Raw genomic sequence first — 25,501 nt, forward strand, 5'->3', positions numbered from 1 at the left:
CCCTTCCTGTATCACGGAGCCTTCCTCCTTTCACCCCTAGGCTGCACTTCTTACTTTTTCTTAGTGCTCATCTGAAGTAGAGAAAGAGAAAGGGGTAGGAGGAGTCTGGAGAACAGGGAGCAAACCCCTAGCCTCCACACAGGTCTCACTAGTAGAATGTAAATTTCTTGAATGCAGGAACTATTTCACCTGTATTTAAAGCACCAATACTTAAATACAGTTCCTGTCACTTGATTGATTAACAGTATTCCTGCCATTTTATCTCCACTCCCTTCCCCACAAAAGATACCATCTTGTTCTTCCACCCATACTCTATCCTAGCTTCTAAAAAGTAATTCCCAGGATAGCTGAGGAAGGTGGATTTTCCTTGAAAGCTTAGAACCTACCTTTGGTCTTTTGTATACCAATATCCACTACTGTCATACATGTTTTCTGTTCATTATCCTTTCCTATGTAGTCTCTAACTGCCAAAAAAAAAGGAGCAAGTGGGACAGAACAAAAGAGAAAAATCTTTTCCTCATTGTGATACCAATATACCGATATGAATACTTAGAAAATGTCAAAGTGTGATATATGTTTTAGGAACAAGAGTTCCTAAAGCAAAGAAAATCTAGAAGACTGAATTCTGTTCTACAGTAGGACTAGTTGAAAGTAATTGGTGGTGGCAATCAAAAGGAAAGTGAGTATATTTTTCCCTGATACACATGGAAGAGAAGAAAAGGAACCAGTGAGACCAGCCTGGGACCAAGAAGTATCCCTAGTGATTTATACTGGCAGGAAGCTCTGGCCCCTGTCATCTCTCCCAGTCCTCACCTCCTTCCCAGATCCTGCCCTGACCAGAAGAATTTGCTTCACATCATAGGAACTGCCACATAACTTGGAACTAGTGTTCCTGCTGCCCAGCACACTGAAGATCAGCATCTGCAGGAGATGTATTCCTGGTAACCCTCATCAGAACCTTGGATTTATTCTTTATTGAAAACATTATTGCATGTGGTAGAACACTATAGTACTGTATTTCTGATACAGTATATATAATGGGATTTTGTGAGAAAACCTAACCTAACATCCTTTCTAGAGAAACAGTGGGAGAATGTATTCCAAGTTTCAAATAACCAGCTTAGAAAGGAACTTTTGGAATATAATCAGTTAATGGGTTGTTGATTGCCTTTATGAAAGATATGCATTGTGTATATCGACAAATAATTGTGTATTTAAATAGGGCCATTAGCCACACAAAAATGTATTTACTGCTGCTAGCTCATACTCCTCAATCATATAAACCTTTTCATAAACTAGGGACCTTAATCAAGAAAGAGATTTAACTTAAACTAGTAATCTGCTTTTGGAAGACAAGGATATGTGTGTGTGTTTGTGTACACATGCATAAATATATTTTATTAGTTTCTCCCTTAAACCTTCCACTCCAGTAATGCTATTCAATAAATATTTTGCTGATTAATGTATATATAATAGACAGCTGTCTCTGTTTGCCCTTATTACCCCCAAAGAACTCAAAGTAAAGACCTTTTAAATCAAAATGTGTAATATTAAAGATAAGGTACAGTCTAGAAAGACAAGAAGATTCACTCATGAGAGTTAGGGAGAGGAGGGAGTATTCTATTTAGTCAGATTCGTTCTGTCCCCAGCCTGGAGTGGAGAGATAGGGAAAAGTTGACATCAGCATGGTCATCAATTAGCATTCATTAATGCTTCTATTTGCATAGAGCTCTATAAAGACAATTTGTACTAGAGTCAACTACTCACCCTTGTTTTTTGCCCCTATTAGAATCTGAACTTCTAGCGATTTGCAAAGATTATATTTGGTACTTCCTTTGTAACTTGGATTTCTAGCATAAAGTTATATGTACAGTGACTTCTAAATAAGTATTTTTCCATAAGTAAAAAAGGTAACTTCTCAAAAACATTCTTTTAGTCTGTTGTTCAAGTCTGATCTTTAAGACAGTCAAATTATATATAGTTTTAAAAACAGAAGCAGCGTGATATCATGAATAGAGAGTCAACCTCAAATCCAGGAATATCAGTTCAGGTCTTCTCTTTGACATACTACTGTGTGTCACTTAATTTCTCAGTGACTATCAGAGAAGGTGCATTAGTAGAGTGGTGGTTTCTCACTTGTGCAGTTTCTTTCTCAATATCACAGTCTAGTTCCTTTCTCTTTAGAAATATAATATTAAAGGTTCCATATGGTTACTGTCACTACTGAAACCAGAAGACAAATTCAGTGGCACCCTTCCACATCTCAAACCAAAATTCTTGGACATGGTAAACAGTCTGTGCAGATGTTACTGAAAAATGTGGTATCAAATATGAATTGTGATTGGTCAAGAACCAGAAGTAGTATTGGAACTGGAAGGCAGTAGCTAGCAGTTTTATTTTTCTTCTTAGTTTTGGCAGTTGCTATCTGAACGATACTGATGCTCTATGGGGATAGTACCTGCCTCCAATAGGCTCTATATGTGCTGACTTCTTATTATGGTGATCCCTAGCCAGTATTGTGAATCAATCCATCTGCATATACTAACACTGCCAACCTTTATAAGGCACTACATCAATCATCAGAGGCCTAAACGTGTGTATTTCCTACCAGCAATCTTAAGTTAAAATCTGTTAAATCACATTATAATTTAGGATACCTAAATTTCTTGTTTTATAAAACATTTAGAATTGTCATAGAAAACAAAAGTAAGCGCACATGTCATCCAGAATGTAATTTTAAATTCCTTTGCCATCGCTGTTTTATAAAATATTTTTTGGCTTAATTTTTTCCATACTCGATATTTTTGTATTATCTTTATCACTTGTCCTTTTTAACTTTATCTGATAAATTACTGAAATCATAAACTTGTCACTCTTTGCATCATTTGATGGTATATCATAGAATCAATATTTTAAAGCTGTATGAGATCTTTAGAGGTCATCTTTTATAATCTCATTTTACAAATAATGAAAGTGAAGATTAGGGAAATTAAGTATCTTGTTCAAGGTCATACAACCAGTCAGTGGTAGGGTGAAGACCAATTACAGACTCATACAGTACTCTTTATGCATACACACACAAACACAATTTAAAATAAAAACAAGGAGATATAGCCTCTCAAGGTACTCCAAGGGGAAAGCACCTGGAATAAAGAATACTCCAAATACTGTGAAAGTTAGCCTTTAAATGTTATGAGAATTGTCTAAAGCTACATTTTCTTAGTGTTAGAAATTACCAGTTGTTGCAATAAACAAAGAAGTCTTAATGTCCTAAATTACAAAAACCACTTAAAAATCAAGATTTTTTTATACAAGAAAGCTGGTAGGGGAAGAAATGCACATATTTAGGTGTCTGGATATCTAGCATTAAGATTTTGATAATTGCATTACAGTATTTTAGGGCCTAAGTCAGTTCTTAAAATATTGCAAATTTTTAAATATATGGCCCCTGTAGTGAATATATTAATAAATCATGCATTTAAACACATTTGATTTCCCCTGCTATTTAGTGATTTGTTTGTCTTTTGCTTAAGCAGTTTGATAGATCCTTTTTCTCACAACCTACAAATATATATTTATATATGTATATGTAATTCTTTTTTTGCCTCTTTATAGTTGCTTTCCAAGTAGTCTGTTTATGCAACAATGTTAATACTATTTACAATGCTATTTTTATGGCAATGCCAAGTTTGTCGAGTGAATTTTTAAGTAATGTAGAGGACTTAATTATGTACTGTACCACTTTTGGGTTGTATGTATAAACTGTGAATAGGAAATACTTTTGACAACCACAAAACATCTTGCAAAAAATTTTTAAAAGAATATAATTTAAAATATTTCTTTTACTACACTAGCCTTGTGCAAGAAGAGATGAGTTGTTTCTGAAGTGAGATTAGACAATAGAGCCAATTTCATTTTTTATGCATGTGAATGGAGAGTGCTTGAGGTTATTAGTTGAAACCGAGTAACCTTTCCAGGCTTTCATCTCTTTCTTTTCAAATTTGAATATGAAAAGCATATTCAAGTCAAAGACCATCACTTTAATGACATTTGGCAGTCATTTGATTTATTAGGTTTTAGAAAAAAATTTCCTTTAAATATTTCATCATACTATGCTAATCCTAGTAATATTGCCAGCTGCAGCCTTGTACCTGTATTAGTGGAGACAGAATGGTGTGGAATTTTTTCTGTCATCCTAGTAAAATTTCCATGAATCTACTGAATAATAAAACAACCTTATTGAAATATTCAGATTTGGGTTTTTAGTTAAAGTGTCTTAGAATACATAATAAAAGAAAATGTCTTTTGAAAGGAGGGGGCAAAATTACTTCATCAAATATTGAAGGGGCTTGACAGCAATGAAAATTGTTCTTTATGGAGAATATTTTTACAATAGAATACTTAGGGTTTTCAATTTGATTAATTATAAAATATGCTTTGAAATATCTAAGTAATTACTCTGATGGATTTGTACACTGATTTGAATTTAACTCCTAAAATCTCATCTTCTTAAATATAACTTACTTTCCAGTTTCTAATTATTATTTAAGGTGATATAATTTAGACTTGATGCAAAGAATACTTTACAAGTTGTAAAGAAAATTTGACATCTCATATGTGTGGGAGGCTTCGTTCTTTTTATTAGTAACAGCTCTTTTGATTTTTTTACTGTAAAACCTAATTTTATATCATATTCGATTCTTTTAAATCATTCTTATGGAAACATTTGTGACAATAATAATGTCTGCAATATGTACAGCATTAGAGGAGCGTGGTCATTCATAAAGTTAAAACTAGCAGAAGTAAAGCACCTGTTCAGAGTGTAATATTGTACTTAAAGCTTTTTTTTTAAGCGTAAGAGGAGAGGAAATGAATTTCAGGTAAATTTATGGATATTAAACACACTATAAATGTTCTCTTTTGGCCTTAAAATGTCCCTAAGTAGATTTACCCAAAATATAAGATAGAAAAATTAATATAGCATTTTATGTGTTTAAAATGATACTGAAGCATTCAACAGGCCTTTGAATAGTGTGATATTCATCCAGTTGGAAAGCTTTGATATGTGAATTAGCGAAACTTTCTCAGTACCATAGATTAGATAAACACACTGTCATAAACAGTGATTCATTATATATTTTGAAATAAGGGCAACTAATACTTATGATTCAGAAACCAGACGCAGATGAAGATCTCATAATCTTCACTCCTGATGGACTACTAGTGAGGTATTTATAACCTGAAATGTAAATCAGGAAACTATTGCCATGACACTGTTAACTTCAAACCCTGGGGCATTGGAATCTCATTCTCTCTTTCTGTCTTGAATAATCTATCATGTGTTACTGTAAAATAGTGTACAGTGTGTTGCAAAAAGGAAACCTATTGCCCTTCATGTTTGTTTAAAATTGACACTAAAAGCTTAGAATAAAGTGCTTTTTATCCCCTCCCTCTTTTTTAACAGCCATCAGAAAAAATACGGATTGAAATTATAGCTCTAAGCCTCAATGATTCCCGAGTAGCCACAGATGACACAATACAACGCCTATTTGTAGAATGCCGTTTCTACAATTTTCCTGCAGAAGAGACACCAGTGTCACTTCCTAAACCCAAAAGTGGACAGTGGGTCTATTATAATTACAGCAATGGTATGTATGACGTATTTGTGTATAACATGCATTTTTTGTCCTTTTAAAAAAATCTGTACTGTGTGATTGGATTGGGTCGGGAGAACAAAGAAAAGTTCATTCTCCCATACCTAGGAAAAATCATAGAGGATATCTAGCTGCACAATTATAACAGTACAACCTGTAACCAGAGAGTTTAGAAAGGGAACATGAAAAAATCATTAATGCATTTATAGGATTAAGAGAGTTCCTTCCAAAGGACAGTGGAATTCTATTAACAATTCTCCCCATTGTTCCTGATACAAGTGTTGCATCCCAAGAAAAACACCTTTCAATCATACTACATAATTAAAATCAATTCAGTATATATTTATTAAGCATCTATGAGCAGGGTACTAGGTCCTGGAAAAACAAAGAAAAAAAATGAAACAATGCCTCCAGGTAGCTTACATCCTACAGTGAGGTGAGGAGAGACAGAGTACTCTCAGAGTACTTGAGGGCAGAGACAAAACTATCAAATGAAGGGATCATCTAGTTAATTTATTGGAAAAAATTAGTCATTTCAAGAAGTCACACTCAGTGTTTTGGTGATATAATATAAACAACTATTTTATTAACTGAGTTTTTACCCCACTTTTCTACTACTTTTCTTGGTATGTAGATGTAGTTGTAATCTTTATACCCAGAAATTTCTAATATCAGCTTGAAATGTGGCTACATCACATTTCTAAGTAGGTAGATTTTAATTGGGGGAAAAATATAAATCTTTACAGTGCTCTATAATCCCCCACCACATAATCTTCAAAACAGCAGACGGGTTTTTGATTTTTCTAGAGCTGGAGCTACAAGAGAGATGCATGAAGGCTTCCTGGACCAGTCCAAACAAAGCGAGCACTCAGATAAATCATCTTCTCTAAAGATTTATGAGATTAGTGACTGATCATGTGTGGCAAATATGAAATACCAAAATTCCATGTCAAACTGCCATGACACTGATTCAAAAAGTGCTTATAGAGTTTCCTTGAAGCCCTAGGGTAGAGTTAGACTGACTAGCTCTTGTTAAGAAGAACACTGAAATTTCTAGTCATACCAATCTCATAAATTGCATCTCTTCTTTAAGAGAAGACACTTGTCACTGGGCCATGATTTAACCATCAGTTTTTCAGCCTTGTCCTATAATGTAGAAGTAGAAAAGCTTGCTTCTGCTTCTGGCAATAACTCATTATGTTGCCCTAGGAAATCATTAAAACTCTCATAGCCTCAGTTTACCCCTCTGAAAAAGTAATCAGAATAATAACTTGTATAACCTTCCTTCCATCTCACCCTTATTCTCAAAATAATCCTATGTGTTAGACAGGCACAGAGATCATTATAATTACTTCAGAGTTAAAGAGGCTGAAAATTTAACAACCATCTATGACCAAGGTATTATATCCAATGTACCCAGGACTAGAATTCAGGGCTTATCACTACTTTCCAGTGGTTAGTCTATTTGCTTTCACGGAATTGTTTCCAAAGTCTAAAGTTTCATCAAATGGCAAAGCTCCACATCTGCATAGTGGTTATATATCGAAATAATACTTGGAATTTGCTAATTATTGTGAGGACAGATTTTAACAAAGAAATCCAAGAAAGAAAGCAAAGCAATTTTTTTTCCTTTATCATATTTACTGGTTAATAGTAAGCCACTTGGTTGATACAGCAGCAGATTTGTATTTAATTTCTTTTGTGTTGACTGCCAGTTGAAAAATAGCCATGTGGCCTTCTAGATTATTCAGTCACTATTAAAATATGTAAAGGTTCTTAAATTTGCAGTAGCTAAGCAGATCCTTTTCTGGAAATGTTTCTGTCATAAGTGCTCCAGTGTCCTACATTTTAGATCATTCCCATGTGGTTACTTTATTCTCTTATGTGCTTGCTATTCCAAGATATTGGTCATCTAATTGGTGTTGTAAGAGTAGTTGCTTATTCCTAATGAATCACCTATTTGATGTCAGGAAGAAAGCCAATAATATGTTAGTAATGAACTCAGTAGAGAGTGTTTACTATAGCTTTACTCCATCCCCAATTCATACCTAATTAGATTTGACTATATAGACTATTAAAGGTTAATTGAATATTTTCTTTAATAAAAATGAGATTTACCTGAGAAGAAAAATAAAGAAATGTACATTGATCTTAGAAGCTTAGTAATAGTCTCCTAAATAAAATCTGAGGGTAAATTCAAATGATAAAACATCAGAAAATTTGAGAAAATACTAATTTTAATAAATACCTCCTTATTGAATATTTTATTTATTACTATTATGAAAATGTTCTTTTTAAAATGTTATATTTATGTATTTTCTGATGCAAGAAGGATCTTGTAATCTTTATTTAATAACCAACAATCAGACTAATCACTCTAATGATTTACTGTGCCCTTGGCATTTGTTATTTCAATTGCAGGGTCAATTTAATGTAGCCTTACATTTTCCAAATTGCATTAAACTATAATAAAAGTAATTTATCCCTTGACTGATTTTTTTTATATAAATGGCAAATTTAAAGGAGAACCAGTAACAAAAACTCTATTGTATGAACACCTTGACAATGGAGAGATTAAATGAATCTGGCAGTGTTTTATTTTCTACCAGAAATAGAGTAAGCATTATTACTTATATCTATTCAAAATGAATTGTATGCTAAGGCCAGGACCTTAGGTACATTAAGATTTGGTGATGCCAGTTTTATCTACCAAGAAGTATGTGTTCTTAGGACTAGAGGCTATCCGTGAAAAAAAAACACCAAAGGTTGAATTGAGTTGATAGACATTGGTAGCAAGGACAAAACATTTATATTTCATTGGTCTTGAAGATATTGCTCTGAGAGTGCTGAGAAGGCAAGAAACTGGTTTAGAAATAAGATTAATGATAGCAGGTCTAAAGGATGTTATCTTGACTGAATATAAACCTTCTAGGGAATTGACAGTGGTAGGAGTGAAAAAAGATTAATGAAATCTTCTAAAGTTTCTATAAAACTTATATACATTTAAAACCATGGTCACTAAGGACTCAGCAGTTGATCATTTGGACAAATTGAAGTTAAACTATGTAAATGAAGAAAATTTATAAGTTCAGAGTTAATGAGGGCAGAAATCTGGGGTCTAGAGTGTTACAATAATAGAAAAGAATATTACAGAGAAGGTATTTTTCATAGATATTCACAGATATCCCTGTAATGGCTTATTACATAATATTATGTTATGATAGGCAATGTGTCATGTAATATTACACAGTGTGTCATTTATCACACTTGTTATATGTTGTTTATTAAACTATCCATAATTTAAGGTTGTCTGAACACTGATAATAAAATGATCTTAAATAGCATTTTGCCATTTCACAACTTTAGCCATAAATCAATGTACATGATATATGTTTCATGTATTAAGGTTTCATCAGTATGAATGCCTCTTCCACTGATACTAAACTGAAACTCCCCTATATGCCCTGTGAGTTTTTTATGTACATGTAAAATATCATTTGACACACATACATATCATTGATTACACATGTGCAATAATTTCATGAGTTAGAAGTGACCCCAAAAATCCATTGCTTTCTTTGCAGTCATTGTAGACTTTCTAGCATTTGCCTTCCAGAAACAACAGACACCATCCACTGCTGGATCCCATACTCAAAGACCTTCTGTATTTTAAGGAACTATTGGAGTTTGTCATTTTTAGCACAGTAGCACATAGTAATGAAGAAATGTTTAATGAGTTGAAGTCATTAGCATGACTTTCAGGAACTTGTGGTCACCTTCATGCTACAATGAGGCACTACGGTAGGATTTTTAGGGGGGCCTATAGCGCTGTTATGCCATCAGTAGAGTGCTATATGTACTGAGTTAAATCATTCTGCAAAAATTAGAGAAACTTTTAAAATCATAGTTAAAATCACCTACGTGCAACATTTGTCTAGAGATTTTTGCAGTTTTTTGGAAGCACTCTTTTGGAGGATTTTCCCCTTCTTTTACTGCACCAGTCTTTTTCAGTCATGGTCTTGTGAGGTTTGTTTATTTCCCTTTTGAAATTGCTCTGAATCCAGTGTGGCTCCCTATTGTCTACTGCTTAATTCAAACACCTTCACCAAATATGCCAGAGTCTCTACAGTCTAGTGTCATCCTGCCTTTGCAGACTTATTTCATATTGTTCTCCTCTACACATTATGTTGGCCTACTCTTTTCCCACGTATCCTACATTCTTCTGTCAGTTAGTAGACATTTATTAAGTGCCTACTGTGTGCCAGGCATTTTGATAAATGCTGGAGATAAAAAGAAAGGAGAAAGATAGTCCCTCCTGTCAAGGTGCTCATAGTCTTATATGAGACACAACATGAAATCAAGCTAAATGCAAGATAATTTGGAAATACTCAACAAAAGGAAGGCACTAGAATTTAAGGGTGGGGTGAAGAAAGGCTTCCTATAGAAGGTGGGACTTTATCTGGAACTTAAAGGAAGCCAGGGAAGCCAAAAGGCAGAGATAAGAAGAGAGAGCATTGCAGGTTTGGGGGAAAGCCAGTGAAAATGGCTAATTCATGGAATAAGCAGGCCAGTGTCACAAGATCACAAAGTACAGGTTGGGCAAAGAGGTTTCTCTATGTATTTGCTCACACTGTTCCTTCTGCCTAGAACATGTTTTCTTAAATGGAGAGAGAGAGAACTGTATTTCAATATAATTGATTTCCTTTGTAATCCTGTGTATTTTATACATTTAAAAACAATATTCTGAAAAGTTCATAGGCTTCATTAAAATGCCAAAGGGCTCTGTGACACCCAAAAAAAAGTTAGAAGTTCCTGATCTAGAATGTTCTCATTCCCATATTGGCCTGTTGAATTTATCACCTGTCCTTTACTTTTATGGGGCGGCTAGGTGGTGCAGTGAGTAGAGTGCCGGCCCTGGAGTCAGGAGGACCTGAGTTCAAATCCAGCCTCAGACACTTAACACACACACACACACACAAAACTAGCTGTGTGACTTTGGGCAAGTCACTTAACCCCAATTGCCCTCCAAAAAAGCAAAAAAAAAATTTTTTTTATTATTTATTTTTAGCATTCTTTTTTTTTTTTAATTTTGAGTAACAAATTCTTTCCTTCCCTCTCACCACTTTCCCACCTGCTGAGAAGGCAAACCATATGAAATTAGCTACACATGTGAAATCACACAAAATATATTTCTATATTAGACATATTGCACAAAAAATGCAACAAAAATAAAATGAGAAAACTATACTTCAGTTTGCACTCAGAGTTCATAATAATTCTTTATCTGAGAGCTGATAGCATTTTTCATGAGTCCTTTTGAACTTTCTTGGATCATTGTATTCATCAGAGTAGCTAAGTCTTTCACAGTTCATCATCATCATGTCAGTCATCAAGTTACTGTATACAGTGATCTGGTTCTACTCAGTTCACTTTGTGTCAGTTCATAGAGGTCTTCCCATGTTTTTCTGAAGTCACCCGCCCCCACTTCATTTCTTATAGCACAAAGTACTCTATCACAATCATATGCTACGGCTTGTTCAGCCATTCGTCAACTGATAGGCATCCCCTCAATTTCCAATTCTTTGATAAGAGCTGCTATAAATATTTTTGTACATATATACCCTTTTCTATGCTCTCTTTGGGGTACAGACCTAGTAATGGAGTTGCTGAATCAAAGGGTATGCACAGTTTTATAGCACTTTGGGTAGAGCTCCAAATTGTCCTCCAGAATGGCTGGACCAGTTCACAACTCCACAATAGTTCATCAGTATACTATTTCTCTCATCTCCTCCAGCATTTCTCATTTCTGATAGGTGTGAGGTGGCATCTCAAAAGTGTTTTAATTTGCATTTCTCTAAACAATAATGATTTAGAGCATTTTTTCATATAATTATAAATAACTTTGAATTCTTCTGAAATCTACCTCTTCATATCCCTTGACAATTTATCAATTGGGAAATGGCTCTTATTTTTATAAATTCAGTACAGTCCCCTATATATTTTTTAAATGAGGGCTTTATCAGAGAAATTTGCTATAAAAAAATTTAATATTACTTCATTATCTGTTGTACCTTTTATCAAAATGAAGTTTTTCTAATTTTTTCTTTTAATTACATCTGTTTTTGCTTTTGCTTTGTCCTAGATCATGATTGCTATCCCTGCCTTTTTTACTTCATCTGAAGCATAATAGATTCTGCTCCATCTTCTTATTTAACTCTGTGTGTCTTTCTATTTCAAGTATGTCTCTTATAAACCACATTGGTGTACCCTGGTTTCTAATCCATTCTATCTGCTTTTATTTTATGGATGAGCTCACCCCATTTATATTCACAGTTATGATTACTAACTTTATATTTCCCTCTCTCTTATTTTCTTCTGTTCATCCTTCTCTTTTTTTATCCTGTCCCTCCTCAAAAGTATTTTGCTTTTGACCACCTTGCTTCTGCCTCTCTTACTCTTCCCTCCCTTTTCTCTTAGCTCCTTCCCCTCCAATTTCCCTATTGGGTAAGATAGATTTCTATACCCACTTGATTTTGTGTGTATGTAGATATAGATATGTGTATATGTTTGTATGTACATATGTGTGTCTATATGTGTCTGTATAATTACATATATGTGCGTGTGTATACACACATATGTATATATAGTCACTCTTTGAACCAGTTCCAGTGAGAGTGAGGTTTAAGCATTGCCCAGCAACCCCACTCATTTTCCTGTCCACTGTAAAAGCTCTTTCTTGCATACCTCTTTTATGTGAGATAATGTCCCCCATTCTACCTCTTCCTTCTCCCTTATTCTAGGGCATCCCTCTTTCTTACCCCTTCATTTTTTTTGTAAGATCATCCCAACATAATTGACTCGCACCTATGCCCTAAGTCTATGTAGATTGTTTCTAAATGCCCTAATAATGATAAAGTTCTTAGGAATTACATTATTATCTTCCCATATAGTAATATAAACATTTTAATTTTATTGAGTCTCCTATGATTTTCATGTTCACCTTTTGTGCTTCTCTTGAGTCTTGTATTTGAATTTCGAATTTTCTATTCAGCTCTGGTCTTTTAATTAAGAATGCTTAAATGTCCTCTGTTTCATTAAGTTTCCATTTGTTCCCTGAAGGATAGTACTCAGTTTTGCTGGGTAAATTATTTTTTGGTTATAATCCTAGCTCTTTTGCCTTCCAGAATATCATATTCCAAGCCCTCTGCTCCTTTAATGTGGAAGTTGCCAAATCTTATGTGATCCTGACTGTGACAGTATTTGAATTTTTTTTCTTTCTAGCTGCTTGCAATATTTTCTCCTTAACCTGGGAGCTCTGGAATTTGTCTGGGGAGTTTTTACTTTGGGATCTCTTTCAGGAGGTGATAAATGGATCCCTTCAATTTCTAGTTCACTCTCTGGATCTAAGATATCAGGGCAGTTTTCTTGATAATTTCTTGAAATATTATGTCTGGGCCCTTTTTTTATTGTGGTTTTCAGGCAGTCAAATCATTTTTAAATTATTTGTCATTGATCCATTTTCCATGTCATTTGTTTATCCAATGAGATATTTCACATTTTCTTGGTTTTTTTCCTATTCTTTTGACTTTGTTTTATTGTTTCTTAAAGTCTAAGTTCCATTTGCTCAATTTTAATTTTTAAAGAATTGTTTTCTTCAGTAAATTTTGTTTTTTGTACCTCTTACTCTATTTTGCCAATTCTGATTTTTAAGGAATTCTTTTCTTGATTGAATTTTTGTATTTCTTTTACCATTAGTCCAATTCTGTTTTTTAAGTGTTTCTTCAGTATTTTTGTGCCTCTTTTACCAGACTGGTAATTCTCTTTTCACAATTTTCTTCCATCACTCTCATTTCTTTTCCCAATTTTTCCTCTGCCACTCTCGTCTTTTTTAACTCTTCCAGGAATTCTTATAGGACTTGGATTTAATTAGCATTTTCTTTTGAGGCTTTGTTTGTAGCTGTTTTCACATTGTTGTCTTCTCATGAGGTTGTATCTTAGTCTGCCCTGCCACCATAGTAACTTTTTAGGGTCAAGCCGTTTTTTTGTCACTTGCTTATTTTTTTTTTAAGCAATTGGGGTTAAGTAACTTGCTCAAGGTTACACAGCCAGGTGTTTCTGGATGGGTGCTAAGTGTCTGAGCCCGGATTCAATCCACAGGTCATCCCGACACTGGGGCTGGTGCTCTTACTCCCTGTGCTGCCTGGCCGCCCCACACTTGCTTATTTTTCAAGGCTATTTCTTGATATTGAACTTTATGTTAAAGTTGGACTGTGCTCACCTTCAGGCTTTCTCTTAACAGCTGTTTTCAGAACTAGTCCTGGGGTCTGCAGGTTTTTTGTGCTTCCAAGGTGGTGTGATCCAGGGAGAGACGTGATCACTGCTCTCCTAGTCTTGGATTTGGTCTTTACCCAGGAAGGGCCCCTGCTTCCCACTAGCTTCAAGCTGCTCCCTTTGACCCTGGAATTGTGACCTAGTCCCCTGCTGTCCTGCTGACACAAGTGCCAGTGCTCCTCTCCACCCTGGAACTGTGACCCAAAACTATATATCAGCAATAGGCTTGCAAACCAGTGCCAGCTGTGCCCCGTACCAGTAATGGATCCCCTGTAATCTCTTTTTGACCATTTGTCCAATCCCCTTATCTCCTGCCTGAGACTCCCAAAGCTATCAGTGCTATCACTGTCACAGCTGCCTCTGAGGCCCACCACAGGTTTTGCTGCTGCAAATGATCCAGAACATCCCCCACCCCGGATTTGTCCTGCCAACCTTTTGAGTTATCTTAAGCTAAGAAAGTGTCTCACCCTGACCTTTTATTGACTGTGCTGCTCCAGGAATGTTGGGAAAGATTGACTGGGTTTGGCCTTTAATCCACCATCTTAGCTCCACCCCTTTACATGTCCTTTAAAAGCCAACTTGAGGGGTGGCTAGGTGGCCCAGTGAATAGAGTACCAGCCCTGAAGTCAGGAGGACCTGAGTTCAAATCTGGCCTCCAACATTTAACATTTACTAGCTGTGTGACCTTGGGCAAGTCACTTAACCCCAATTGCCTTGCCTTCCCCCCTCCAAAAAGAAAAAAAAAAGCCAACTTCAATATCACCTCCTCAAAGAGCATTTCCCCAACCCCTCTCAAGTAACAAACTTCCTCTTTGGACCTCACATAGTACTTTGATTTGTACCTTTCTAACTAGGCCACTTGTGTAATATTATGTGTTACATTTATTTGTGTATTACAGTTACCCACTTCTAGCATAATGCTTCATACACAGGAAACCTTTAATACCTTTTTGTGGAATTTGTGGAATTGAGAAGCTTGAGGATCTTCATAGGGTCATGACTTAATAAAGACAAGAGTATATGTGACCTACTTCTCCCAGACTGAAATAACCCAAGAACTATTATCTAGTTACTGAGCCTATGCAAAATTCAGACAAGTAGAAAAGTTAAACAGCATGTTTCTAAGTAGGGAAAAGAAGAAGGAAGAGCTATGTCAACTTAGTCTTAAGGAGAACTAGTTTGGAAAGTTGTTTAATCTTCTCCAGAATTGGATACAAGTAATTACTGTCAACTAGTACAGCAGGACCTATGTAGCTGGATCAAAGGAAGTAGACTGACTATGAATGCAAGATGATTATAGTGATCAGAACTATGAGTCTGAGTTGAAATTCTTAATGAGACAATTGATAGTGATTTATGAATGTGTATGAGAAGTGTCAGTCTGCTTCCTTCTGCATTTCAGTTAGAGGGAATTAAAATGTCCCAGAGCTGATATCACCATACAGTTTCTAACAGAGTTTGCTATTTTTTATGAAAGTCAAAGAAAATCTGGGTTTGTAGTAAAAGGAAATATTTGTTGAAAAAATGAATTTTTCTTGGCCAACTGAAAAGAAGTGTAAGGATTGACTTACTCTGACTAGTTTGATGTAGATTTTTAGATTTATTCATTTCTTATTATTGGTCTAATCTTTACCCTTAAACTATATGACATTCTTCTGATGGATTATCAGGACATAGAAAAATTATAGCCCCTTGGAGTCTTCAAAGCTTATGGTCAACCATTTCCTGATTCAGTAAGGCGAAAACAGAAAGTCAGTATTTGATATGATAGCCCTTAATAAATTAATGAGTCGGGGCGGCTAGGTGGCACAGTGAATACAGCACTGGCCCTGGTGTGGCCTCAAACACTTGACACACTTACTAGCTGTGTGACTTTGGACAAGTCACTTAGCCCCAATTGCCCTCCAAAAAAAGAAGAAAAAAAATTAATGAGTCAATAAGTAGAATATGATATTAAAATTCTTTACTTGTATTCACAAAATACTCTTAAACCATAGGTATTGTTTATTGTTCATTCTTACTAGCTATTCTTTTCTAGTAACCCTCTAAAATGAGTCCTTTTATATTATCCTCATTTTAGAAATCAGAAAATGGAGGTAAATTTAATCAAAGGAAGTGGCCAGTATAATTCAGAAACCAGAAGATAAACCAGAATTATAGGCTATAAGTATCCTATTTATTCCATTGATACCATAAATTCCAAATCTGTTGCAATTTTTACTTATACATCTCAGAGATAACTAAGCAGAATTTGGAGTTCTGTAGCTCAGGCCTGTCAGGCTATATATTGGATATTAATTAAGGGATACAATTTTTCTAAGCTTATTTATTCTTTTGTAGTTCATCCCTGCTGTTGCAACTATTTCTCAAAATGTTTTAGTAAAAATATCTTTCTGATAGTTCTGCCTTTCACATTTATTCATAAATTCCTCTATCGAAAAAACAAGCTGTTTACATGCTACTGAGGCTATTTGATTTTGTTTATCCCGAATGTTTAAGTGACTACCATTTACTTCTTTCATGAACCGTGAAGCTGCTGTATAGTAGTACAATTTGGAATAAAAATTATATTGCCTAGGAAAATAATATTCTCAGTAATAAGGTTTACTTTCTCCTAAAGGAGAGCAAAGATCTGCTTTTAGAATTATCCTGGTATCTCAGACTGTTCATGTATCTTTGATCAGGAGCAATCTCTCATTTTATGTCTTTTGGCTGTTAGGAGAGCCTTTTCCTCCAAAATGGTGTCAGAAAAAATGTCCTTAAAGGCTAAGACACAGACTGAAAGTTATCTAGGGAAAATGAACCCTAAATTGGAGTGAAAAAATTATCAGGTTTAAAAATTCAAAGACTAGCACTTTTTTATTTGTTTTTTCCAAATTATTGATGGAATAAATATTAATAAAGTAATTTATCCATCCTAATCATCCTGATTGAAGTTTAGCTTGGTCACTGTGATCTACTGTGGCCTTACTCACTTATGCTAGATGTTTATTTAAAAAACAAAAGACGGGCGGCTAGGTGGTGCAGTGAGTAAAGCACTGGCCCCGGAGTCAGGAGGACCCGAGTTCGGTTTTGGCCTCAGACACTTAACCACCCACACAAAAAAAACTAGCTGTGTAACCTTTGGCAAGTTACTTAACCCCAATTGCCCTCCAAAATGCAAAAAAAAAAAAAAAAACCCAAAAGACAAATCCCTAAATACTAAAAAAAAAAAAATCTTTTGCTCCCTTTCCCTGACCTTTTTTTTTTTTGTTCTTCCCCTCACTCCCACCTGAAGTAAACGTCAGTCCTTGGATTTCCTCAACCTCCTGCACTAGATGCCTCTGTTATTGCATGTTGTGGCAGGAGAGGAGGATTAAATTACTGAGCCTGTCAGAAAAGACAAGCACTCTGCCATACATTATCATTATCACTTGCTTCTTGGGCACAAGAAAATGCAGTAAATCCCCTCAAATACAAAGCAATAAAGGCCGCTGGCTTTTACCACCATGACTGCCAGTGCCATTAACAGGCAATGACAGCAATGTGGCACACTTAGATGTTGCTTGTATCTTTTCTGACAGTGTGCACATAAACCTGCCAGTGACATGACATTAGATCACATGACTATTCAGATTTGATTCTGGTTTCCAGAGCTGCTTTCTTTTTCCAGGTATACTGTAACACAGTACAACTTGCTTTTATCATGTGTCTCTTTAAAAATAAATATTTATAAAAATATAGAAATGGACAAATATTAACATACGTCCCTGAGTGGTTTTTGATTGCAGGTTTTTTTTTCTCTTATAGTGTTATATGTGGATAAAGAAACCAACCAAGCAAGAAGAGAGTCTCTAAAGACTATATTGCAAAGACCAGAGATGCCTAATGGAAGGTACTTTTAGAGTTACTTAATTACTCTACATTGCTAATATAAATATACAGAAGAATGTACATGCATATTTGTAGGTTCTGTTATCATTTTTGTCAGTTATATTGCCAAGTAATTTTTATCTTCCTGTCTTTATTTTTTAATAAAATTACGCATTCTCCTTCCATATTATTGAAGTATTTGAAGCATATATCCTCTAACCATATTTAACATAAAAATTATAAAATCTCTTTTGCCAGCTTTAGGGATGAGGAATCTTTCTAACCAAAATTAAAAGCTCCTAGTTTTGATTCAATGGAATGTTCTTTTGAACATAAACTGATTTTTAACAAGTAATATTTTTTGCTGTTTTGGTTAGTGGAATTTTATACTTAAATTCTATTTTGTTCTATGGCTGTTTGAGTACAGGTCTTATAAAAGCTCCTGGAGGACAGGGGCCATGTCTTATCATCTTTGAAAGCAGCTATAAGTACTTGATAAAATTTTGTTCAGTTATATGAGGACTAAAATATATGAAGTTTGAAGTGTTGATTAACTAAATGCTGCTTCTAAGCCGGTATGGATTTAATTGCAACCACCTTTTCCAACTCTGGCTGCCTAGGGATGAAGATGTATAATCTTGTCACTCTTCCCTTTGTTGACTGTTGAGCCCTACTGATGATAGAACCATCAAGCAATCAATCAGTCAACTAGTATTTACCAAGGACATACTTTATGTCAGGCACTGTGCAGGGTACTGGGAATTCAAGTATAATGAATAAAACTCTCTCTTCTCACAAGAAGCTTACATTCTAATGGAAAAGACAGCAAATACATATATAAATATATGCAATATAAAGTGAATAAATGCAAATATATACAAAGTAGTTTGACAGGGAAGGAATGTTTCTTGTGTTGCTTCCTCAAAAATGGATCCTACCTGATGATTCAGAAAGAGGCTAATGGAGAAGCAGAACCAAGATGGCAGAATAAAGAGCATTCTAGATGATCTCTCCTGATTTTCCTCGCTAAACATCTTTAGAATAACACATCAAATTGAATTCTAAAATAGCATAACCAATAAAAGGTCAAATTGAGACATTTTCCAGCTCAGGAAAACTTAGGAGGTCAGAAGAAGAGATCTGCAGTCCTGGGGTAGAGGCTGTCTACAAGCACAGAGGCTATGATGAAGCTGTGGCCTAGGAAGCAGTGGCAGCAGTATCTGCAGTAACATGATCTGTTACCACCCAGAGACAGTGAGAGGACTGAATACCTGATCAGAAGGAGATTCTAGGGGAACACTGTGCTAGCACTGGATGCAGGACAAGGGGCCATCTGGCAACAGTATTGCCTATTAACCAGTTCCTGGGTCACAGTTCCAGAGTGGAGAGGAGTACTTGCAATTACAAGGAAGCAGGAGCTGTAGTTCCCAGTCCCAGTTCCAGGACAAAGAGGAATTATGGTCACAAAGGAGCAGGAGTCTTACGTGGGTAAAGACCAAAGCTCAGACTTAGTGGGCAGTCTCCCTGGATCACCTCACTTTGGAAGCACTGAAAACACTAACCGTGAACACAGTAGGGCAAAAAAGCCTGAACTCAGGACAGTCACAAACACACACACAAAGAGTCCAACTGTACTATAAAATCCCAAGTCAAGATATATAAGCAAATGACCAAAATAACAAAAATGAGCAAGCAACAAAAAAAAAGAACCTGACCATAAAAAGTTGCTATGGCAATAAGGAAACTCTAGAAAAACTCAAAAGAATATAATGAAATGACAATATCTACAAGGAAAGCCTAAAAGAAAAATAAAAATTGGACAAAAGCCCAACAAGAATTCCTAGAAGGGTTTTAAAAGAGATTGAGAAAAATAGAAAAGAGCAAAAAAAAAAAACAGTAGAGGAAAAACTGGGAGAAGAAATGAGAGTGATGCAAAAAAAAAATTATGAAAAGAGAATTGCTGGTAAACAAGGCACAAAAATACTAAGGAAAATAACTCCTTAAAAATAATAATTGGACAGATGGCAAAGTAGGCACAAAACCTCAAGGAAGAAAATAATTCTCTAAAAATTAGAACTTGTAAAATGGAAGCTAATGACTCCACAAGACAAGAAACAATAAAACAAAGCCAAAAGAATGGAGGGGAAATAGAAGAAAATATGAACTATCTCATAGAAAAAACAAACAACTGATCTGGAAAATAGATTAGGGAGAGATAATTTTTAAATTATTGAACTACCTGAAAGCCATGATCCAAAAAGAGCCTAGACATCATATTTTGAAAAATTATAAAGGAAAACTGCTTTGATATCTTAGAAACAGAGGGCAAAATAAAAATTGAAAGTGTCTTCTGATCACTTCCTGAAAGAGATCCCAAAATGAATACTCCTAAGGAGAAAATGTTGCAAGCAGCTCACAAGAAAACAGCTCAAATACCATGGGGCCATATTCAGGATAACAAGATTTAGCAACTGCCACTGCAAAAATCAGAGGGCTTAGAATGTGCTAATCCAAAAGACAAAAGAGCTAAGATTATAAGCAAGAATAACCTACTCAGCAAAACTGAGTAAAATTCTGAAGGGGAAAAAATGGAATTTAATGAAATAAAGGATTTTCAGGCATTTCTGATAGAAATACCAGAGCCAGAAAAAAAAAATTTGACATTCAAATACAAGACTTTAGAGAGGCATAAAAAGGTAAACATGAGTGCTTACATTCCCAAATAGGAAGGTGATACATGTAAACCCCCAAGAAATTTATCAACATTTGGACAATTAGGAGTATGCTTAGAGTCCACTGGTGTGAGTCTGTTAAGATGATCTCAAAAGTAATGTAGAAGACTTGGGAAGAGAGATACACCAGGAAGAGGGGAAAGGGAGAGGAAGAATGGGGGAAATTACCTCACACAAAAGAGGCATGCCAGTAAGTTTTTATAATGGGAAGGGAAAAGCTTAAACCTCACTCTCATCTGAATTTATTCAAAGAGGGAAGAATACATACACACACACACACACACACACACACACACACACACACACATTCAATTAGGAATAGAAATGTATCTTTCCCAACAGGGAAGCGGAAGGGGAAAAGATTAAGAGACAGGGGGTAGGTGATAAGAAGGGGGACAGATTAAGGGAGCACTGGTCAGAAGAAAGAAGCTAATTGTTCCCCGTTTTTTCAATAGTTCACTTACTTTTTTTAAAATTAAGCATTCTTTTTCTCCCTCTCCACAATGAAAAGAAAAAAGAAAAAACCCTTGTAAAAAATATGCAGTGAGGCAAAACAAGTTTCCACATTGGACTTGTCCAAAAATGGGTTTCAGAGTGGACATCAGTTACCCTTTTAAGGATCATAAGGATGATTGTTGAAGATAAGCATTTTCAAGTGAGCTTCCCAGCACAAAAGAGTGCTATCCCAAAGGAAGGTAGTCTAACCATATCAGATTTAAAACTTTATTATAAAGTGGCAATCATCAAAACTATTTGGTACTGGCTAAGAAATGGAGTAGTGGATCTGTGGAATGGGTTAGAAACACAAGACAGTAAATGACTATAGTAGTCTACTGTTTGATAGACCCAAGGCCTCCAGCTTCTGGGATAAGAACTTACTATTTGACAAAAATTGCTAGGAAAACTGGAAAATAGTATGGCAGAAACTAGGCATAGACCAACATCTCACACCCTATATACCAAGATAAGGTCGAAATGGGTACATGATTTAGACATAAGCAAATTAGGAGAGCAAGGAATAGTTTACCTGTCAGATCTATAGAGAAGGGGAGAATTTATGACCAAACAAGAGAGAGAGAACATTTTGAAATGCAAAATAGGTAATTTTTATTACCTTGAGTTAAAAAGTTTTTGAACAAAAACCCACCGCAACCGAGATTAGAAGGAAAGCAAAACCTGGGAAACAATTTTTATAGCAGTCTCTCTGATAAAGGCCTCATTTCTAAAGTATATAGAGAACCAAGTCAAATTCATAAGAATACAAGTCATTCCCCAATTGATAAATGGTAAAAGGATATGAACAGGCAGTTTTCAGAGGAAGAAATTAGAACTATCTATAGTCATATGAAAAAAAAACACTCTAAATACCTGTCAATTAGGGAAATGTAAATTAAAACAACTCTGAGGTACCACTTCACACCTGTCAGATTGGCTAATGTGACAGAAGAGGAAAATGATAGATGTTGGAGATGTGGGAAAATGGGAATACTAATACATTGTTGGTGGAATTGTGAACTGATCCAACCATTCTGGAGAGCAGTTTGGAACTATGCCCAAAGAGCTATAAAACTGCATACCCTTTGATCCAGCAATATCACTACCAGGTCTATATCCAAAGAGATCATAAAAAAGGGAAAAGGACTCAACATGTACAAAAATATTTATAGCAGTACTTTTTGTGGTGGCAAAGAATTAATAATTGAAGGGATGCCATCAGTGGGGGAATGACTGAACAGGTTGTGGCATATAAATGTAATGGAATACTACTGTTCTGTAAGAAATAATGAGCAGGTAGACTTCAGAAAAACCTGGGAAGACTTACACGAACTGATGCTGAGTAAAGTGAGCAGAACCAGGAGAACATTGTACACAGTAACAGGAACACTGTTGCTTTCAACTATGATGGACTTAGCTCTTCTGAGAAGTACAGTAATCCAAACAATTCTAAAAGACACATGAAGGAAAATGCTATCCACCTCCAGACAAAGAACTGTGTAGTCTGAAGGCAGATCCAAGCATACTATTTTCACTTTTATTGGTTCTTTTTTTTCTTTCTCATGGTTTTTCCCTTTTGTTCTGATTCTTCTTTCATAACATGACTAATGTGGAAATATGTTTAACATGATTGTACATGTATAACCTATATCAGATTTCTTGTTGTCTTGGGGAGGGGAAGGAAAGAGAAAAATTTGGGACTCAAAATTTTACAAAAATGAATGTTGAGGGGCAACCAGGTGGCTCAGCAAGTAAGAGCATCGGCTCCAGTGTCGGGATGACCTGGGTTCAAATCCAGGCTCAGATACTTAGCACCATACCCAGAAATAACTGGCCGTGTAACCTTGAGCAAGTTACTTAACCCCGATTGCTTTAAAAAAAAAATGAATGTTGAAAATTATCTTTACATGTAATTGAAAAAAATAAAATACTATTAAATGCAAAAAAAAAAAAGAGTGCTATCCTCTGAATGAAGAAGGGTATCTCAGAGTTAACTAGTTCTTGAAGTATGCAGATCATCTTTTAATGCCTTAGTTTCACTTTTTGAGAAAGTGAAGTGGCAAAATCCATCTGAGGAATACTTTGCATCCTCTTTTTCTCTAGGTAATGAAGGATCCCCAAAGTTTTACACCTTTCCTACTAGTGAATTTTGTTATCATTTTTCTACCATCACTTTTTCTTCTGATCCTCCCACAGACTCAAATGCCTATTAGAAGGATAAATATTTGATCATTTTACCAAAAAATACTGATTTATATAATTATGCTGAATTTGTGTCCCCTCTGATCCATACTTTGTTCCAGTGGCAGAGCTCTAGGCTGACCCACTATAGTATAGTTGAGTTTATTTTCCTATCTATGCTCACTTTATTTTTGGAATTTTTATACACATAACTATCAGCACCCTTTATCTGGGGTGATTTTTTTTCCTTATAATAATTTTTAGTCAGGTGAGGTGATGGCCTGCCTATAATCCCTGCTCCTAAGAAGGCCGAGGTTGGTGTTTCACTTGAATTCAGAAGTTCCAAGACCCAGTAGGGCCAAAGTCAATCAGGTGTCTGCAATGACTCCAGTACCAATATTGTGGGCCCCAGGAGCCTAGGGTCTCCCACCAGCTGATGTCTTAGGAGGGGTAAAGCCAGCCTAGAGGGAAAAAATAGAGCACATCAAAAATTCAGTGCAAAACATATGGGGACTTGGCCTGCGAGTGGCAACTATATTCCCAGTCTGGGCAAGTTAGGGGGAGACAGTCTCAAAAAAAATGTATAAAGAGAACAGGTTCTTCCTTATCTTGAACCTTTCTCAAAAGATCAAATTTTTTGTGGCAGAACAGTAAAACCTGTTCCAATTATAACTGTAATAACGTTTTCACTTCATAGTTCCTCTAACAAGGTCCTGGGAGGACATTACTATTAAATAGTTCTTCAAACACCCCACAAAGACACAAGCAATTCTGTTTTGTTTTGTTTTAACATAAAAACTAAGGGCAGTATCAGGGAAATAAAATGACTTGTTCAAGATCATTTAACCAGCTTCTGTCAGACTTGGGCCAGGTCCAGGGGTTGCTAGCTCTGTGTTTTATTCTTACTATTAGATGATAAAATATTTCAGACTGAGCTTGTCTAGTGGACAATATCATTTTCATAAAGATAAAAATTTATATTTTGAATCTAATACTGTCTAAAGGCAGTTGTTAAAAGTAACACCTTGATCTCTTTAAGCTACTTAGAAGTTAGTATATTCTTTCAAAGTTCCATATATTCTAGGGATTAGTTTTCACTGACAGTAGCACTTATATATAGTAACGGTAACTTAACAAAGCCAGAGTTGTGAGATTTAGACATATCTAATCAGAGCAGAGGCTACCTCGTACTGTAATTAATAAATTATATTTTGTTGGCTTGTCTTGTGCCATCTTGTATTCACAGGTATGCAAATACTGCTTTAAAGTATACATATTGAAATGGATATTTTAACTGTTTATCAAAATTGATTTATATATTTTTCCTACAATTCCTCTTTAATATTTTTATGACCGATCTGCTCTAACACCTGTACAAAATACAAAATGTATAGCATGTCAGTAGACTTCTTTCTTCTTTAAAAAGTTTAAGGACAATAAAAAGCCACATTAAAAAATTATGATGACATAGATAGGGAAATTACCTTCTTTCTTCTCCCCTGCTCTCCCTTCTTTCTATCCCATCCCTGATGTCTAATTTCTCTTTCCCTTCTCTCTCTTCCCCCTAAGTTATTTACTCTCATTTATCTCTTCCCATCCTTTATCCCTTCCCTCCCTTTTTTCTCTTCTAATATCCAGAGGAAAACTCCTTTAAGCCCTCTGCCCATCCTCCTTCCCCACCTAAAGACTCATTTTTCTCATAGCCCTGTGTACCTTGTGTTGTTATTCATCTCTTTACAATAATCTTCCGTTTCTCTGACTCAATTATTACTTCCTCAAAGGGTGGGAACCAGGCTTAATATTTCTTCATATAACTAGCACCTATTTTGATGATGATGGCAATGATGATATATGTATATGTGTGCATATTTATGTCATTTGCATTGAGATGCAAATATATATGTATGTATGTGTTATTCTTTTATAGATAGTTTTTCTAAACTCCTTTAATATTCAGTCCTCTCTTCTTAGTTTAATCTTGTCATTTCCTAGTTTTATGTTTGTGAAATTTCAAATCGCTTTTCATTGAGAGGAAGCACTTTTACAAAACTCAAAGCCAGAAATACTGCATTTTAAGATTTTATCATCTTGATGGTCTTTTGGAGGTTATTTTTCCTTTCTATGTCAAAATTCTCATACATTAAAAGGAGATGAAATTTATTACATGTAAAATGTTATATAAGAGTTATTGGGATAGGTGGTGCTGTATGAATATAAAATTTATCCTTATTATTATGGCATAGCTACTATTTTTTG

The 25,501-nt window shown here is 35.3% G+C and overlaps 1 protein-coding gene across 6 annotated transcripts in view; it reads left to right on the forward strand.

Annotated features, from left to right (window-relative positions):
• Positions 1–25,501, forward strand: part of RPGRIP1L (RPGRIP1 like) — a 134,788-nt gene that overhangs the window by 101,585 nt on the left and 7,702 nt on the right. For all 6 annotated transcript variants that reach the window (XM_069082469.1, XM_069082471.1, XM_069082472.1 and 3 more), the window contains 2 exons: positions 5,465–5,648; positions 17,775–17,859. In XM_069082469.1, coding sequence (XP_068938570.1) covers positions 5,465–5,648; positions 17,775–17,859 — 269 coding nt within the window. The remainder of the gene's footprint in view (positions 1–5,464; positions 5,649–17,774; positions 17,860–25,501) is intronic.

This window comes from Petaurus breviceps, unplaced genomic scaffold, assembly GCF_028583685.1.
Source record: "Petaurus breviceps papuanus isolate PSGF00001 unplaced genomic scaffold, PetGlider_PUasm1.0 171, whole genome shotgun sequence".
In the NCBI taxonomy this organism is placed as follows: Eukaryota; Metazoa; Chordata; class Mammalia; order Diprotodontia; family Petauridae; genus Petaurus; species Petaurus breviceps.